General features: G+C 38.1%; 1 protein-coding gene across 4 annotated transcripts in view; it reads right to left on the reverse strand.

Moving 5' to 3' along the window:
* The window catches only part of LOC306853180 (protein diaphanous homolog 2-like), a 446,875-nt gene that overhangs the window by 101,139 nt on the left and 327,196 nt on the right, over positions 1-18,540 (reverse strand). For all 4 annotated transcript variants that reach the window (XM_079390392.1, XM_079390393.1, XM_079390391.1 and 1 more), the window contains one exon: positions 319-443. In XM_079390392.1, the coding sequence (XP_079246518.1) occupies positions 319-443 (125 nt within the window). The remainder of the gene's footprint in view (positions 1-318; positions 444-18,540) is intronic.

The following is an 18,540-nucleotide window of genomic DNA, read 5'->3' on the forward strand; positions in this document are numbered from 1 at the left end:
ATCGACAGATAGACAGATAGATTGGAATAAATTGAACACAGGCATAAACTGCATTTTAAAATATATTAAAATAGAGAACTTTTTCCAACCAGTTAAATATAGCTTTTGGTGAACATAAGAGAGATCTTACAGACCTCAAACTTTTGAACCCCCAAATGTTTGTAGTTAGAAAATAGAAAACAAAACAAAAATACTGAATAAGAATAATTATTTTTCATATCTTATTGAGAAAGGGACCTCAGCACCTCATTCCTGAACAGAAGCCTACAAAACTGTTTAGCACAGGAGACAGAAGTAATAAATGTACTCAAAGGATATCAACATTTTTTCAACAAACTTATCCTGCTTGTCATCAATCTTGGGGAAGTTCTGGATGTCGTTCTCCAGTCTCTGAATATGCCGTTCCATTGTGTCCAGGCTGGCTTTCAAGATCTGGGCAGATACTGTAAAAGGCAGATAGAAAAAACAAACAAAACATGGGTTATGGGTATGCTGCTTAGTTTGCAGTGAAAGAAATTTATATTGTGATTCAAGACAAGAAAGTATTTGTTTTTTATTTGAAATGACTCTTGAGTTCATGCTTAATTGTACTGAGCCACAGTGTACAGTTGGGCTTTATTATATGTTATTTTATGTATTTATTTGTTAAGTGTCTCAGTTTTTTCCTCCTATCCTGTGTAGGCGGTAGTTGCCTGCCTACTTCATACTGTTTGATGAACTCCAGTGCTCTTATTTCAAATTCAACATCTTGACAAGCATATTAAGTCTAGCATCTAACTCAGCCCTCAGAAATCTTTGGCTATGAAGTCTGTTAAACACTGCACTGAAGTTACTGTCAAAGGGATTCTATATCAACTTTTAAACTCTAGAGACTTTGATCAGTGACAATATTACTTGAGGCAAGGCATGCCACATTTAATATTGATAAATAATCATGCATGAAGCATATAGGAATAATGATTCAGGCAACTTCAGTTTGAATTATCACTCATTTACACCACAATACAGTATGTAGAATTAAAAAAAAAACAAAAAAAACAATACAACCACTAAATTTTGGAATGAGGAAAAAGCAGTGTGTTGATCTATGTATTTTTATATTGTAATATTAAAACACAAATATTTTAAAAATTCTTGGAGTCTGGACGATATTGTAGTGATACCAAATGAAAGAATAACAAACGCAATAGTGTAACCTGCAAAACTACAGCAATAACACAATGATCTAATGTTGCAATACAGCAAATAATACATTGATACAAAATTAACATACAATATCAATAATAAAATAATATATCAGATACATAAAGCAAATATAAAATTTTGCCCTTGAATTTTCATTTCAGTTAAAATAAATAAATAAATCAATTTGAATATGCAGATAATTCACAACCAACAACTAATTTAGGTATAACTAATATGGTTAATTTCTCTTTCTAATTATTCAAATGGCCTTTCTATATTGTTTTTCTTGAGCGTATATTGGCTGGTCTGTGTTGTAAATCTTGCAGGTGTGCTCAGGTGGACAGGTGCACTGAAGTGATACTGGAGATGCTGACTGTGGCTGTTGTCCGGAGGCTGAGTGGCGTCAGCATGGGTTCAGCTTCATTAATCTCTACATAATCACTGTTTACTGCTCTCCATCTCTCTCTGCACTCACTGTAGTAGTCCTTTCAAGTCTGGACTTCAAAGCACCAGCAGTGTCTTAGGGGGATCAGTAGGGATGCGGATGCAATCGTGGCGCCGTTTTGTGATTGGTCTATGGCTTTAGCTTTATTGATACACACGTACGAATGATCACGGCACAAGAAGGTCTGTCTGAGAGGGTCAGAGCTCTGACTCATCAGAGACATGAGAGGCTTTGTATGTGTCTTAGAGTGGACAAACACTCTTCAGTAGGGTTGCCGTGAGGATATCCTGAGCAACCCAGGTGCAGATTCCAGTTCATATTTTAAGTACTTAATTACTTCTAACACAAAATAATTTTCCACACTGTTTTCAATATGATTTTCAAAAAGAAAAGAAAAGGCTCCTTAAAATTCAGCTTTACAGTTACATGAATAAATAAGATTTCAAAATATATTAAAAAAAGTAACCTTTTTTAACGTTGTAATAATATTTCACAATAGTACTGTTCCTACTGCATTTTTCATAAAAAATAAATAAATAAACACTTGCCAACACCAAATTTTTGAACAGTATTGTATAGTGTGCCCTACAATTTCTTTAAGTCTGGTTAGCTTATCTTTGGGATTCAATCTCTGTTATTTCCCGAGGTCAGTGCTAATAACATCTGCTTTAAGTTTTCCTACTCAACAATAAAGCCAAAATAGGAGAACATTGGGCAGTAGCTACAAATCTACTCAAAGCACTAACAACAATATAAAGGGTAGACTCTGTGTCATTAGTAGCATGCTGGAGGAACCCCACAACTGGGGATTTACTGTCCCCTAATCAAGGCTCACAAAGCCGAGGTTAACACTCTGTCTGAGGACAGGTGAGAGAACAGAAGCTTGTGAGAGAACAGAGAGAGAAAATCGAGCGAGAGGGCAAAGGCACAAGTTTAAGCTTTTTCAATGATGCTACAAGCGTGTCAGGCTGGTTTTAAAAGCTAAAACACTGTTGGTTTAAAATACTCTGATGGCATGTTGCAATGATTTTTATAGGGGTGAGCGAGATAATTGGGGGCAGACAGATGATGGAGATGGATAGGCAAGATAGCGTGGGGTGTGTACCTCTCAGGACCAGGTACTTGGGGAGCAGCAAAGGTGAGAAAAAGCCAGCTCTGAGTTCAGCTAATAACAGCACTGACTCACTCATCTCACAGGCCTCGCCACTGATGGAACGCAAACACCAGGGACCAAATGAAAAACTGAAAAAATCTCAGCTCTGTTCCGAAACCGAGCATGCATACTTTGGATGTAACTATTATTTAAATAAAAAGTGTGAAATCTCCCATGCGGAGCGTAACAAGTGTGGCACGCAGATATAATCAATCACTTCTGAGGTTTCATCTCTTACTCAGAAAGCTGCTCCCTACATAGAATCCTTTCCATGTTCTGGCCAGACCCCTTGTTTACCACAAAATAAAGTGATTTAGAACCTCACAGCCTACGAAATCTATGAATAGATACTTCATTTCCCAATGTGAGCACTTAAGAAATTAATTGCTTAGTTTAATTACCACAATAAATAGGATAATACCATGGTGTCCAGTACAATCAGGATTTTTAACATTATTATAGCTATAAAAAAAGTTGGAGTAGTAACAGTGTGTGGTACTGCACGTGAAAATGAATAGAAGAGGAAAATGTTAATATTTCTTTTGATGTTCCTCTGAAAGTATGGGCGCGTTATGGGTCAGATTCTGCTTTTCAGCAATAAATTTGTTTGTCTCAGAAGCAGCTTTCCTTTTCTTAATAGAGAGCCCTGCTGGAAGCCCAAGCAGAATAAAACGGGCATCCTTTTGGGATATCATTAGTAAGATTAACAACAAAATAACACTGTTTACAAGGGACCAGCACTGCCGCATTAATAACTTGAACATGCTCATTTCACAAAACATTTCTGGGACGTGGCAATTTAAACTAATGACTGCTGTCTGTGTGCTTCCATAACACCCACCAACAGTGTGTGCTTGAACATTCGTCACCTCTTCAGGTTAACAAATATTTAGGCTATTGGTTAGTTTTCATTACCAAAGATTCAAACAGCACGCAATTTTCACTTTCATGTTCCATCTGTGCTATTTATTTTTTAATTTTTTTTTAGTCTATGTATAGTCTCTTCAAGGCCAATAAGTTCACTCAACTAAAACTCTATCATAAAAAGTAGTTTATTTATCTCAACTCATGTTATGTTGAAAACCTGCATGTGAATACCGTCACAGGATGAGGTGAGATCTGAGTGAATTTAAAGATCAAGGACTCGACAGCATTAGTGCCCATTGTGATGGCATTACACAATAAAACAAACTCATTGCTGGTTGGCTTCTTAAAGACTTACAGTCAGGGTTTAGTGGCTGCGAGCCCTGCCCTTCTGTTCGGACTTGCTCTGTGCGATATTCATTCTCAGAACCAGGGGACAGACGATGACTATTTCATTAAACCCCTTCCCGTCTCCTCTTGCCATAAACTGCCATGAAGTAACGTCGCTTGTCATAAAAAAGAAAGAAGATGCGCTTTGCAAAATACCAAATCATCAGCTGTAATGCCAAGGTGTCAGCGTTACTATCAGCCATTTGTTGGAGGGCACCATTTCCATGTGAGATTTATAGATAAGGCATATCAATATTTCATTGCTGTAGCTGTGATGCTCAGATGATACAATTGTGAATTGAGATTTATTTCAGAGCAGGATGCCCCAGTGTAGCATAAGGCGTTTGAGATTTAAATAATCTCCTCCAACAAAGGCAAACAAAGCATAGAACAAAAGACAAGGTCACCCGTGAACAACCATTAAGTGGTTTACAATAGAATTATTGCTTCTTTATCTTCCTGCACACAAGGATTTGAATTACACAGAGTTAATGCATGAATGAACTGACAGTATGTATGCATCCATTAAATGTGTATGAATAAAATGCAGAAGAGGACGAGTGTGTGAGCGCGAAAGAGAAAGAGAGATGATGAGGTACCTAAAGAGGTTTATGCATGAAAGCTATGGTCCATCACTTGATATATGTACACCGATAATTGGCAGGAAAGTGGGAAACTTTCATTAAACTCCAATTAGCATTCATCCTGTACAAAAAGTTTGATGGGGAGAAGGAAGCAGAACAGGGTACAGCCAGATTACGTCTTTTAATTTGGTATGTAATGAGTTTGAGGCTCAGGAGACCCTTAAAATAAAGACGTTACAGATACTCAAACTATCCCCTCTCCAATTCTACCTTATTAACTTTAGAAGGTAAAATGTAGTTCTTCCAATAATGTCTCTTCACAGTGAAAACATGCCTCTCGTTGGACAACCATCAACAGATGATACACTTCAATCTTTAAAACATATACTAAAAACACTACGTCCTCACTGAAGCGTATTTGAGGATTATTGATCTCCACATACAATAATAACCCCTAAACAAGCAAGCTACTTGTATAAGCATTGAACTGATAGACTTCACTGCAATTTTGAGGCTTTTCTATTTAGCTAATGGAAAGTGAAATCTTTTCAGTTTGTTTAGAAAACATTTGCGCATCTGCCAGCACTCCTTTGACACTTAAGAATGAGTAAAGGTAATAGGAAACAGACAGCACAGTAATGGCATATACTTGGCATATATACTTCACAGTACAAAAAGACAAAAGCATACCTACATCTTTACACAAGAGACTTGCAGGTAGAACAAAAGAGCTCAGATCACACTGCATAAAGATGATATGCTTGTGGTGACAAAGCAATGCAATTGCTATCTGATGACTAATATGGCGTGTTAAATGCTGAAATAGGGATTTTTATTTGTTTTATTATATATATATATATATATATATATATATATATATATATATATATATATATATATATATATATATGCTTTTTTTTAATTGAAGCAAATGTGAAAAATATATTACAGGTAAAAATGTTAATACTAACTGTTCAAACATTAAATGAAACCAAACAGTGTATAGTTTATGCCGAAATCAATTCATTCCAATGCAGAAATTAATGCAAATCCACAACACATTTTCTGCTGAGCATAATTACTAGTCACCATCAATGGGGTGCTAATCGGATGGAGAGGGAAAAAAGCAACAAATCCTTTTACGTTTGCTCCATTTAGTATTTTAATATGTGTTTTCGTGAAATCCCTCACTTTGCAAATCATAATTAAGGATTTATTGACTGATTTGATCATTTGAGAGATTTTGTATTTAAAAACCCTAAGGTTGAAATATGCTTCGAAATGAGCAGCTAGCCACAGGAGATCCCAGCTGATGAAATAAAAACATTTCTGGATCGTTAAGAGTAAATAAAAAGGGATAAAACAAAGACAACAAGGGCTCCATGAGGAGGGGCACTCTAATACCACTAAATCCATTGTTAGTGAAATATAAACAATCCCCCACCACATGACTCACTGCAAACTACTTCTAACATTTGAAATTTGAAAGAAACGGATCAAACAACAAAACCCTAAAACCATAAGCAATTCTCATTTCGCTTCGGAATGAGATGAGCAATTCTAGATTACCCATTCACATTCACATCACATCAACTGCACACCTCATGCAATACAAACACTGGTGAGCTCTGTCTATGCTGGCCGCTGGCCATCAAGCGTGTGATTGGGAATCGTCAGCCTCTGTCTGCTCTCCTTAACGGACGCCCATTTTGGAGGAGAGGATTTGCCATACAGGAGCGGTGAGGCTGGAAATAAAAGTGTTCTTTCTCTCCTCAGCTTCCCTTAGGATCCTGTAAACAGCACTGGCCAGGCGATAACGCCACTCTATTGTGAGAAGCTCCTTGGTTCAATGACATCTCTTCACAACTGAGGCTCTAAAAGGACCTGGATTTGACGCAATTACTTAGCTCAAACTGCAGATAGAGATGATAGATAAAATGTGGAAGAAAAAAAAAAAAACATTCACAGGTCAAAGATCCAACCATTTTTCTGACCTGAAAAGGAGAAGATTTTTTTTTTTAATGCGGCAGATATCTGTATCAAACATATTTGCACTCATACACTTTAGAAAACATATTGCTCTTGGCAGCCACTGTGACAACAGATAGCTGACGCACGCATCTCAGAGGGACACACAAATGGAGCCAATTATAATGTATTTTGATATATGAGAAAGTTTAGACATCAACCCGAGGTGCTGACAATTCCCTGGGAGGGGAGAACAAATCAAACTCACACACAGAGAAAGGAAAAGACATACAGAGGGCGAGCAGTAAAGAACGGTGCGCAGGCCTATCGATCTTTGCCCTCTAGAAAAGAAAAGACCGAAAACCTTTCAAGTTACACACATGCGTGACTTGTAGTTCTTTTACAACACGCCACTGGGCAGAATCTAAACTGTCTAACGAGGAGCAAGTGATACCAGTCACATCGGTCGCCCGGTTCCTGACAGCCCAAATAAACAACTACCCGAGTAACTCCAGAGATTCACAGAGGGAAAACAGAAAGGGATGAACCACTGACAGAGGAATACACCTTGAACGTGGTCTGTCTGGATATAGAGCCTAGGGGGACACTGAGGGAAGTCTGGGCTGTGCAGGTGCAGGGGGTAGAGGGTGTGGGTGGGCTATGTTTATGTGTTATGAATACCAGTGAACAGATTGTGGAGCTGGGGGATATTTATAGGTAAACACACACCTTTGTCCTCCACTGCTTCACTACCCACATGCCCTTGGGTGATTGTGCCCCTACTAAGGGCGCTAGCACACTAGAGCTCTGACGAAGCTTTTGACGAGTGAATGATAGATCGATAGATAGAACGATAGACAGACAGACAGACAGACAGACAGACAGACAGACAGACAGACAGACAGACAGATAGATAGATAGATAGATAGATAGATAGATAGATGAAAAAGTCAGAACCCAACATGTACACGATACTAAACTATAATCCCTTCTTCAGTCACTTTATATTGGTCTCTCCACATCTCTAATGTGCAAACGAAATAACATCTTTGATTCTTAAGGGGAGGTAAGTTGATAGCATACAATACCAGAGAGATTTTGAAAATGTTGCAGAATTTGTAGAGTGGGAGTTAGCTGCTTATTACTCCGCTAGAGTTCACAGATTAGCTTATTTGAGGGGAATTGTGGATCGGTATTCATAAAGTCTGATACAGACAGAGCAAGGAGGGCAGACACATCTATCTTTCACATCTAATGTTTGAACATCAACTTACTGTTTAATATCACCTCTCTGAACTCAGGCTAACGAGTACCACGGCACAGCGTATATCTTGTAACGGAATACTTTCATCGCCGAGAAGGATTTCAATGATTGGTATTTCTGAGATAATCGCACAGACTGCCTCTTAAGAGCGAAGCACACTGGGATAAATGAGAAAGAACCAGACGCTAACTGAAACGGCTCTAGGTGAGAGAACGGTAGAGAGGTTGACTTGTGTCTTCACACTCATTCACGGCTTCAAAGTCATATGCTATCACATGGTGCATAAAACAGACCTTAACGGGGCACAGTCCATCAGCTGAGTGACATTTCAGCACAGAGGAAAGTTCCAGCTCTGTTTGTGAGGCTGATAAGCATGTGGACAGTCTCCATAATGCAATGCAGGAAGGCAAGTCCATGAATAAAATATCAATATCTGTGACATTCATACCAAAACTAGTGCAACACCTTTGGATTCTTGAAAAAATGCTAATAATTGGCAGAATCAGTCACAAAATATGTTCATAACAATTTTTCAGCATTTGCACAAACATGCAGCTCTTATTTGGATTTAATTTTCATGACTGCTTTAGAAATGAAGACAAAAAAGAGTGGAGGTATGGCATATAATTTTGAAGGTTTAAAACTAGCATTTACTTCAAAAATATTGCTTTCATACTCGCTTATGTGTATATATTGTGATTGTCTAATTGTGCATGATTGTCTGCAGCAATTTTGTCACTGCTCTTATTTTTAGCTCAACAGCTCCCTCTTTGAGAAACATTATGACCTGAGAGAGAACATCTGCCCTTGTTTGGGCACATTTAATAGAAAGTTAACTGATAGTTACCTTTTGGGTGAAAAGAAACATCTCAAATGTTAACATAAGAATCAAGTTTTCAATCTAATCAGCCTCAGGAAGCAAACAAACAAAAAGACTTGGAGGCATAGATGTGCAGAACTGATTTGAGCTGTTTCATAGATCACCCATTATGTGAAACAATACACCGTAAGGACACACCTGACTTCAGTGACCGTTTCCTAGCTTTGATTTAAGGCTGAATAAAGCCTCAGTTCATCATTGACACAGTTAATTCAAATAAATGAGAGGCATTGAAAACACACAGCCTCTAGTGTCAGGGTTCTCTGCTCTCACTGCACAAATGTCCGCCATAGATAATCAATGAGGCTTTGTAATGAAGACTTTTGTTCATTGGGGAAGAGGCTTTTAGATGATCGGTCACACTGGCTTTGTTCTGGATACAGGGCTGGGTAAAACCCAAGAGTTATGTTTAGACATATGCAACAGCCCAGAAAACACACGAAAGCGAATGCAGCAGTGAAACTGACCACGTTTACTAAATTCCAACTATTATTAAGAAACCATTAGATAGTATAACATGGATCATTCTGGTCCTGAATGTCGATGCAGTGCCCAAGTCATGACAAAATACATGACAAAACATCTGTTCATCTAGTTCATGCAGTACCCATATTAAACTTAGAAATAAATTCTGACTGACGGATGAAAATAAATGAATTTGCTTACTGAAAAATAATAACAATGAAAAACTGTCCCTTTAACAGTTTGATATACATAAAACGCTCTATGCAGGAAATGCTGTGCATATAGTAATGCAGGATAGATCACTCTTTGTGTGCCTATTCCCTATCCAGTCCCAATGCATCTCCACGCGGTGCCACATGTACTGCATTCTGGCCTGCGCTCAGGCCTGCTGATTGCTGCGACTCTAGCTTGATTAATGGTGGATTTGAAATGAAAATGATCTATTCCTCAGAGGTGTGAGGAAGTCTGCAGTCTTGATTGACTGTCGGCACAGGCCAAGGAGCCATGCTGGAGAGCTGCGCCATTAGAGGAGTTTGCTGAGGAGCGGATATCTCTCCACACACACCACCGGTGGGCAAAAGCAAAAGAGCAGCGGTGGAAGTGCAATTTAAGGCAGCTTCAAGGACATTAGCAGCCCCCGTTCAGACTGCCTGCTTTTGGGGGTGAGCGGGGTAAAGGCCTTCTGACTCTAATCTGAAATTAAACAGAGAGTGCAGTCATCTCTGTCCGCTTTGTGGTCTGAATGCAGCTACTTATCAACACACTGCTGATTCACAGCCCCCCTGCCGCTCACGCTGATGATAAACCAAAGTGAATCACAGCCAGCATATTCACTCACAGTCTTGTCATCTTAAAACAGCAGTAAAACGGCCCTTAATGAAAACATGACATATAGATGATTTAAGCATCTCCGTGAGAGTTCTTCTAGCCACGGGACAGTGGTTCTTTGAGGAATTAAGGCGAGATGAAACTAGAAGATGAAATTTTAAATCCAAAGCACTAGACATGTGGAATCTGACTGATCTGCCAGAAATCCATTTGCATCGAGCGGCACAAGACCATTTTTATTGAGCGCTCGGTATCTATGGTGAGCACAGCTTTTGAGTCTTCCAAGAAATTCGAGCAAGTTGAAGAGGCCTCTCCAACCGCACTTTCATAGTGAAGCACCAGGCTGCAAACAGCTCTTTTATATAAATTCTATGCTGTCAGCCATGTGTGTTTAAATCAGCACGGGGGAAACGGTGTGCACACTGTTCCGGGCCACGCTGCCAACTCCGGTGTCTATTAAAATAGATTGTTCTCACCGTGCGTGACCTTCTGCTTGTATTGGTACTGAGGCCCAACATTACTACCGAAATTAGGATAGCCTGTGTCCTCCCTTAACAGTGTAATAAAGTCCATACAAAGTGATTTATATCCCTCCACCAATGAAAAAGGTCAGATCAATTCCCACACCTGCAAACTCTGTCTTCATTTAACACGGTCGCATGCGGACATCACGGACCATGTCATTTGCACGGCAAACACATGTATAAGTAAGTGTATATTCATGATGTGTTTAAAAGGAAAAGTGCCTGGTATTGATTGGAGATTGGATTGCCCATTTGCTTTTTGTTTTGTACCCAGCAGATGCACAGCCTCGAGCATTAGATTGCAGAGCTATAAAGAAGACTCTGTCGCGCGCTCTCTCTCTACCTCAGGCAATCCTTAAACTCATCAGCGTTTTAATGAGACTTTCAAGCAGGGATGAATTAACTGCCTGCCTCTTTTTTATTTTTTTATTTTTTTGACTGGCAGAATCCCTACAGACAGCACAAGCAAACAGAGAAACCAGACCACACATTATTTCATATTTTATCTGATATTCACAATAGTCTCATAAACAAATTAAGAGTGGGATCTCCTCCACCTGACAGTGATGGCTTATTACCTTTTTTCACTCTCTCTCTCTCGCTCTCTCTCTCATTTCAAAGATTTTCCTACATACAAAACACTTTTCCATTTATCCATGTATGAAACATTCACTGGTGGCTATATGAGGGTTGCTGAAATGCAATAATCTAAAGGCTGAAATAGTATCTAGGGAGGTCACAACATTATTGTTTATAGGATTATTGCACTCGCGTTATAGCAAACAACAATATACGCATTTTATGGCACATTTTAGATGCCTTTGATGCAAACTGTAGAACAGCATGTCTCAATTGACAAAATATTCTTTGGTTTGTACAGAACTTTACAATGTTTATTCACATCATAAGAGGACTTGATGTGTTTTTTTAAGGTCATAACTAAAAATAAAAGTCATAACTAAAAATAAAAGCCGTACTGGAAGAACTTTCTGTGAAATGCTGGATTGGACAATAGCTATTTTAAACAATATAAGTGAATCTGTGGTATGCGTTTATTTGCAAAATGCTGCTTTACAAGCACATACTTTACAAGAGAGGGGCTATTCAATGAGAGGTTCTTTAGGACAACGATGGAATATTCCATTGATTCTTTTAAAATAAGGACCTGAATTGAATGCTGTAACTGTTAATATGTTCTAAAAAATTTACCGTTTCTGATAATACATTTAAGAGCATGCAAACAAGACCCACATTTTATTTAGTTAGGTAAAATGTCCTTCAACACTATGACCCAATTCACGTGATCCCTCATCCTAACATCAGTCATCTTTCACTGACATATGCTGTTCTAAATCTGACAAATACTGATTCTAAGACCTTTATACAATGAATCATCCTTTTGAACATCTAAAACAGCATTACCACCTAAAATAAACAGATCGATATTGCAGAATGAGGTCTCATTTTCTTAATGGAAATGTTTGATTTAGTTAAAAACGCATTGAGCCTATGAGCTGTTAGATGTTGGATGTAGCACCCATTCCAAGCCTTCTCAGCCGAATGGCTGCGGGGTGGAGTAGTGTTTGCCTTTCTAAAGTCCTCGTGTCTCTAGGCGGCTTCTATGCCTCGACTCAATTTAATAGCCATTACCTAAGGAGCTCTGTGACTCTTGGCATAACCGGATAACTAACAGCCACAAGCTGCGTGCCCATAAGGCTTTCTTCTTGCATACCCCATATTTAAAGCTTAATAGTACCCTAACGCTAAGTAGAGAAGATAAGAATAAGAGAGGGCGGTGAGCGAACAGACAGTGTTATTAGCTTGCTGCCTCTTAACGCATCAATAAGTCATGAAATGATTTCTGCACTTTCTGGCTGTTCTTTCTTCAGAGAGATACAATCAATAAGTAAGCTGTATGTGACTCATTAAGGGGACTTCACTTATGATTATTTAAAAGAAAGGTTAAGATATGTGCATCGCGCTTTGTTAATGCCGTTTATGAAACAATTGGATTAAGGTTCACTAAACCTTCTGAGCATGTCTTCTCATAACATGTGAAGAGAGTTTGTGTGGTCTATTTCACAGTCTGGTGGACCTCTGAAAACATTAAAGGAATAATTCATCCAAAAATGAAAATCTGTCATTATTTACTCGCCCTCATGTATGCTGGTATTTTTCACAACAATAGAAAACTTGAAGAATATTCACACAGCTCTTGTCTATGCAACGCAACTGTGACCACATCTGTCAGGCTCCAACAAAAAGGGAGAAAAAGCATACAAGTATTATTATATGATTGCTTAGTGTGAGAGGGAAAATATTTTTTAATTCAGGGTTTCAGATAAAGATAAACACATTAAGGAACTTTAGGGACAAAATTAAAATTGATAACATTTTTATAATATTTATACAATTCAATCAAAGCCTTCTAATGAATTTAATCATTACATTTGATTCCGGTCTTTCCATTCCCCTAAATTTTACCTCTTTTTTTTTAATAATTATATTTACTGAATTTTCACTCTAATACAAAAATAACAAGACATCGCCCAAAACCTAAACGTTACCTCTTAAAATAATAAAGACGTTTCTTACACCATTTAAGATATTTAAGACTTTAAATTTCACAAACTTGATTTGTCAAGACTTTTTACTTGTTCTATTCCCATACATGCTCCTAATTTTTGGAGTCTGCACACATCTATTTTTGCCAGAAATGCAAGTGAAAAATGTGCAGTGTCAAGGCCTGTGCTTGTCCTTTTTAAAGATATGTGGCCATGTTCACTATGAACTGTAGGATGAACACACTTACAAAAAAAAACTAAATAAAATAAAATGCAGGTTTTGAACAACAAGAGGCTAAGTAAATAATAACAAGACTTATTATTGGGTGAACTACACCTTTAAACAGGGAAGGACATGGAATCCTTCTCTGCTCTCAGATCTGTTTACTTGAAGAGTGATGTCTGACCTCCGTATGACAGAAGCTCCTCCCGCTCCTTTGCTTTGACACGCTGGCCTTAGGTGACTAAGAGAGAAAAAGAGTTTGAAAGGAGAGAGCCGAGCAGGAGGAGGGGGCGGATGGGAGCAGAGTCATAGCAGCACCAACACCTAATCCCCTCCTCCTGAGATTTTATTGGCAGCTCTAGCAGAGAATGGCAGACACCCATTATAACTTAACACATCAAAATGGCAATGTGGCACACGTAGAAAAGGCCACCTGAAGACAAACACAGCGGCCCTCGCTTTATCTGCTGTGAGCTCACAGACAAACGCTTCCATCAATTTGGCCAGCAACAATCGATTCTCTCTCTCTTTCTCCCTCTCGCTCTCTCTATCTGTCTCTGTTCTCTTAACTTTCAGAAGACAAGGCTTCACATGGCAATACAATTAAAATTTCCTAGCAGAACTTACATTCCAGATATTTCTGATTATAGCATTCAACCTGTTGCTCGGAGACGTGTATCAAAGTCACAAAGTGCTGCGTATCGCATGGAACTGTGCCATGGCCACCTTTTCCCCCCACCCCCTTCATTTGCAAAGCGGAACAAGGATTCCCGCTGAGTCTGGCCCTCCCCTTACTTATCAGCATGCACAGGACCAGGCTTTGAACCCCAACTCTGTTTCTCAATTTCACATGCAAACACACTGGTACTCATTTTAATATATTTGAATATGGATCACACTGCGCCGTTTCATATCACGGAACAAAACAAGGAGGAAAATAAAATGCAAATCACCTAGATGTAAAGGAAAGGCCACATCTAAGAAATAGTTAGACAGAAGCGATATAAACTTGTCCTGATAAGTATGAGAGAGTGGGGTGTCAATTGGTAACTGTCCTAGTAATTACAGTCATGTGGCCATTTATTGAATACTGTTGTATTCAGATACATATACTATATTATACATATACTTAGGGCTGGGTATCGAGTTTGATACTTTTTAGGCACCAACCGAATTGCCTCAATACCACTGAGTATCGAAAAACATCTCAGCGTTCGGTACCAAATTTCGATACCTAAAGGGTTAATGTCATCAACGTCAGTGAGCCAATAAGCCTGCAGCACCAGGTGTGTTGGACTAGAAGTGCAAAGATCAATTGGCGTTTGACATTCGCAAGAGAGATTCGAAAGTGTACAGAGCAGTCTGCTCTCTATAGCTCTTGTTGTACTGTATTACTGTAATAATGTAATCGGTCGGCTCAGTTGGTCTTCGTCAAGTCGAACACACCTAATAGTTTACATTGATTACACAGAGATGTGACTCACATGTGAGGCTGTAGTGTGAATGCGTCCCAGCCCCCTTAGATGTAAGGCTGCATTTACACTGGTGCGTTTTTGTTTTAAAATGAAAACGATCCTCGCCATACTTTCCACTATCTCTGACAAACGACAGACCGGAAGTCATTCATTTCCAATGGAGAGTAGTGCTGGAGCTACGTGGAGTTCCGATCATATGCAAATGTCCGTTCATACTACACGACCGAAAGCTCGTGTTACGTGACCATGCATGCACACTGTAGCATCATGCTACATAAGACAATAAATCAGATTTATATTCCGCTTTTACTCAAAACTCACTTTAAATCACCATCGAGTGTTTGTAATAACTTCTGATTGCCGTCTAATGTGTGTTTTGGCTGAAATGTAATGTTGCTGAAAAATGTTATTAGGCTACCTCTGAGTCAGAACAGCGATCATGGAAGAGAGAACACAGGCAGACAGTGCTGGAAGGTGTTAATGCTCATCAGTAAATCAGTGGAAAATGAATAGAAATTATGATTCTGTTATCATAGTTTAAATGTAGCCTAACAGATGTGTAAACTGAAGACTATTTGAGCTTTATTAAAACTATTTGCACTTATTTATTGCGTTGCTAGCATTTTGTTTCTTTGTAGAGTGGCTCGGGCTATGAGCATTTTTTTTTTAGATAATGTAATTTGTTAAAATTGATTTCATAAAATTGGTATCGAAAAAAGTATCGTTCAGGAACCAGTATCGAAGTCAAGGTATCGGTATTGAACATTTTTGAACGATACCCAGCCCTACATATACTCTGACAAAAGTACTATAAAAAATATTTGTTCATATTTTTAATTTAAAATAAAATCAGCAATAACTCAACTTACCACTTGACACAGTACTGTTACCTGTAACATGTAAGTTGCAGTGTTATTTTAGTATCATTGAGATACTATTATAATTTTTGGAATCAGATTTTATATTTTGTATTTTTTGCTTTCATGTAATTTTTAGCTAAATATTTAGGCATTTTATTTTTGATTAAATTAGATCTTATTCATTTTTATTTCAGTTTTAGTTATTTTAACATGTTAAACTAAATGTTGCCCTTAAAACGAAGTTCTTACAATATGGAAATATTACATTATATTATGAAATTATAATAACCCTAGCAAGACACTAGACCACTTATTTAATTTATTTGGCACTACTATGATAACATCTTCTAAACTCATTTGATTAGATTAGATTGATTAAAATTAGGAACATTAGTTTTCCCGCTATCTCATTTCTCCTTGCCTAGAGGACAACTTGAGTAAAAATGACACAGCTTACCCCAATCTACCATACCAAACTATAAATATAACAGAGCTCAAGATTTTGACTTCCCTGATGGTGTCCTTAAGGTCTGTCTCACAAAGACTAACGGATTCTCACAGCTGGTTGATGAGTGGTGTGATTCCTTTCACCCCCTATAAAGGTAGACCGTTTCACACAATTCAACATAACTGCAGCTGTTCACCACTACTTCAAATGTATCCATGGCCTTGCTAACATGCATTATCTCTTTACCAAACCATATACACACACACACACACACACACATATATATATATACACACATATATATACACACATATATATATATATATATATATATATATATATATATATATATATATATATATATATATATATATATATATATATAATTTATATTAATGATAATAATAAGTATTTTAATAACAACAGCGGCAGCAACAACTAACAAATATTAACTACTACTACTATTAACTGCAATCTTGGAATTACACTCTGCCACAAGAACCAATAATAAAGTATGACCCAATTTACTCATTTCAATTCATATGGTGGAATGGTTGGCATGAAAGGAGCAGCTTAAATTGTCATCGTGACATTTCAGCCTGCAATATAGCAACTCAATATGAGTGCACAAATATAGACAGAACTGCATGAAAAAATTAAAATAAAGAACCTAGCTGCTGAAGTGTGACTGGACCTGCTTCAACTTGGTAAATGATTCAAGCTTACAGGATCAACAACAGTCCTTGTGTGCTGTGTGATCCCTACCAGAGATGATTTGATTTGTGTTTGGGGGCGTCAGGGAATACACCAAGTCATGATTGACAGCCTTGATAAGGACCTTTCTCTCCCTATCCTGTGATTTGAAAAATGTCACGCGCCTGATCTCAATTTTGCAGATGACATGCGCCACCAGCCACAAAGGTCAGAGCAGGTTTGGGGACTGCCATCTTATTGATATCCGCGGCAAACATGAAAAATGGGATTTGAAATGATCCGCCATCTGTTTTAACTAGTGCAAGCTGCTACTTACATCATAAGATAATTACAGTATATAAAAAGGCTGATCTGTGAAGCAGGGCTCCACTGGAGCGCAGTGCAGTAGGTGAGGTATTGTCTAAGGCAGCCAGGGAGTAAGAAGAAGAGTTTGGCAGACATGATATTAACAAGCATGTACATTTGACTCCATCGAAAATCCACCTTGTTGTCCTACTGGCTGTCAGTGATATGAACAAGGATGAACCGTAAGGATCAGGCCAGTATTTCAGAGCTCTACTTGTTTTTTTCATCGGCACAGAAAATACTATATATTTTTCATTATTACATTTACATTTAATTTTAATTCTCCATATATAAAGCATATTTTGCATTTATTATTTATGCGTCAAATTTTAGATACAGCATGTCCTTCTTGTTTAGCCCTGATTAATTAGCTTTACATTCATTTTCACTGAGAGTCCATGCGTTGTGCTGTACACTATAAAAAGCCATGGGTTTTAATGACGGCGAGATGTTCTACTAACTACATGAGTGGTCACAAACACATATGAGTGTTATTTGGAAGATATGTATTTGGCATATCTTGTTAAAAAGCCTCTATTATTTCACATTAGGATTATTTGGCGTTACAATTTTCAAGATTGTAACAATGTCAAAACATCTCCCGTGATCCTGCTACACATTAAAGCAAGGATCCTTCCCTAAAATCCTTCAAACTCACGTGTTCTCAGTGACTCCCGTGTTTACCAGCCACTAACCACAGTGGCTAAAATTACATAAACAGTATTTAGCTGGTAAGCTGTAATCACTAAAGTAATTGTAGAAGAAGGGCTGCATTCGAGGCGAGCGAGTGCATCGTGAGCTTGGGAAATCTGTTGGGGGCAGCTGATTTTACATATAAAGTGGCGGATATTACTTTCATTAGATTCATTTTTTTTTTAATCATTATTTGGCACTTCAGTCATTTAATTGTGCTCAGAGTGACTTCTTTAGTTGTGGTTAATCATGGCTCAGTTAAGGCCTGTTTCTCATTGCAACAGCAGCTGAGTGCTGCACTGTGGGATGTTATTGGGAAACTACAGTGCTAAACAAAGGTGGCTTGCAATACATTTCCCCCACACAGAGCGAGATTTTAATAACTCCACCAATGTGGAGACAAATATTGCTGCGAGATAAGACGCTGCAGGTGGTTAGACACCAAAAATGATATTGCTCATTAAAGGATCATTTTTCAAAACATTAAAAAAGTATCATGAATGTTTCTGCGAAGCCATTAAAATAAAGGGCAAGCAGAGGCATCATGCGGCTCACAGAAACTTCGAAACATTTTAAGAAGAACGTAAATTGTGAAGTCTAATGGTAAAGAAAAAAGAAGCTGGGACAAAATAAGATGGAATTGGGCCTGTGAATGCTTTTGTTAGTGG

The sequence above is a fragment of the Barbus barbus genome (assembly GCF_936440315.1).
Source record: "Barbus barbus genome assembly, chromosome: 33".
Lineage (NCBI taxonomy): Eukaryota > Metazoa > Chordata > Actinopteri > Cypriniformes > Cyprinidae > Barbus > Barbus barbus.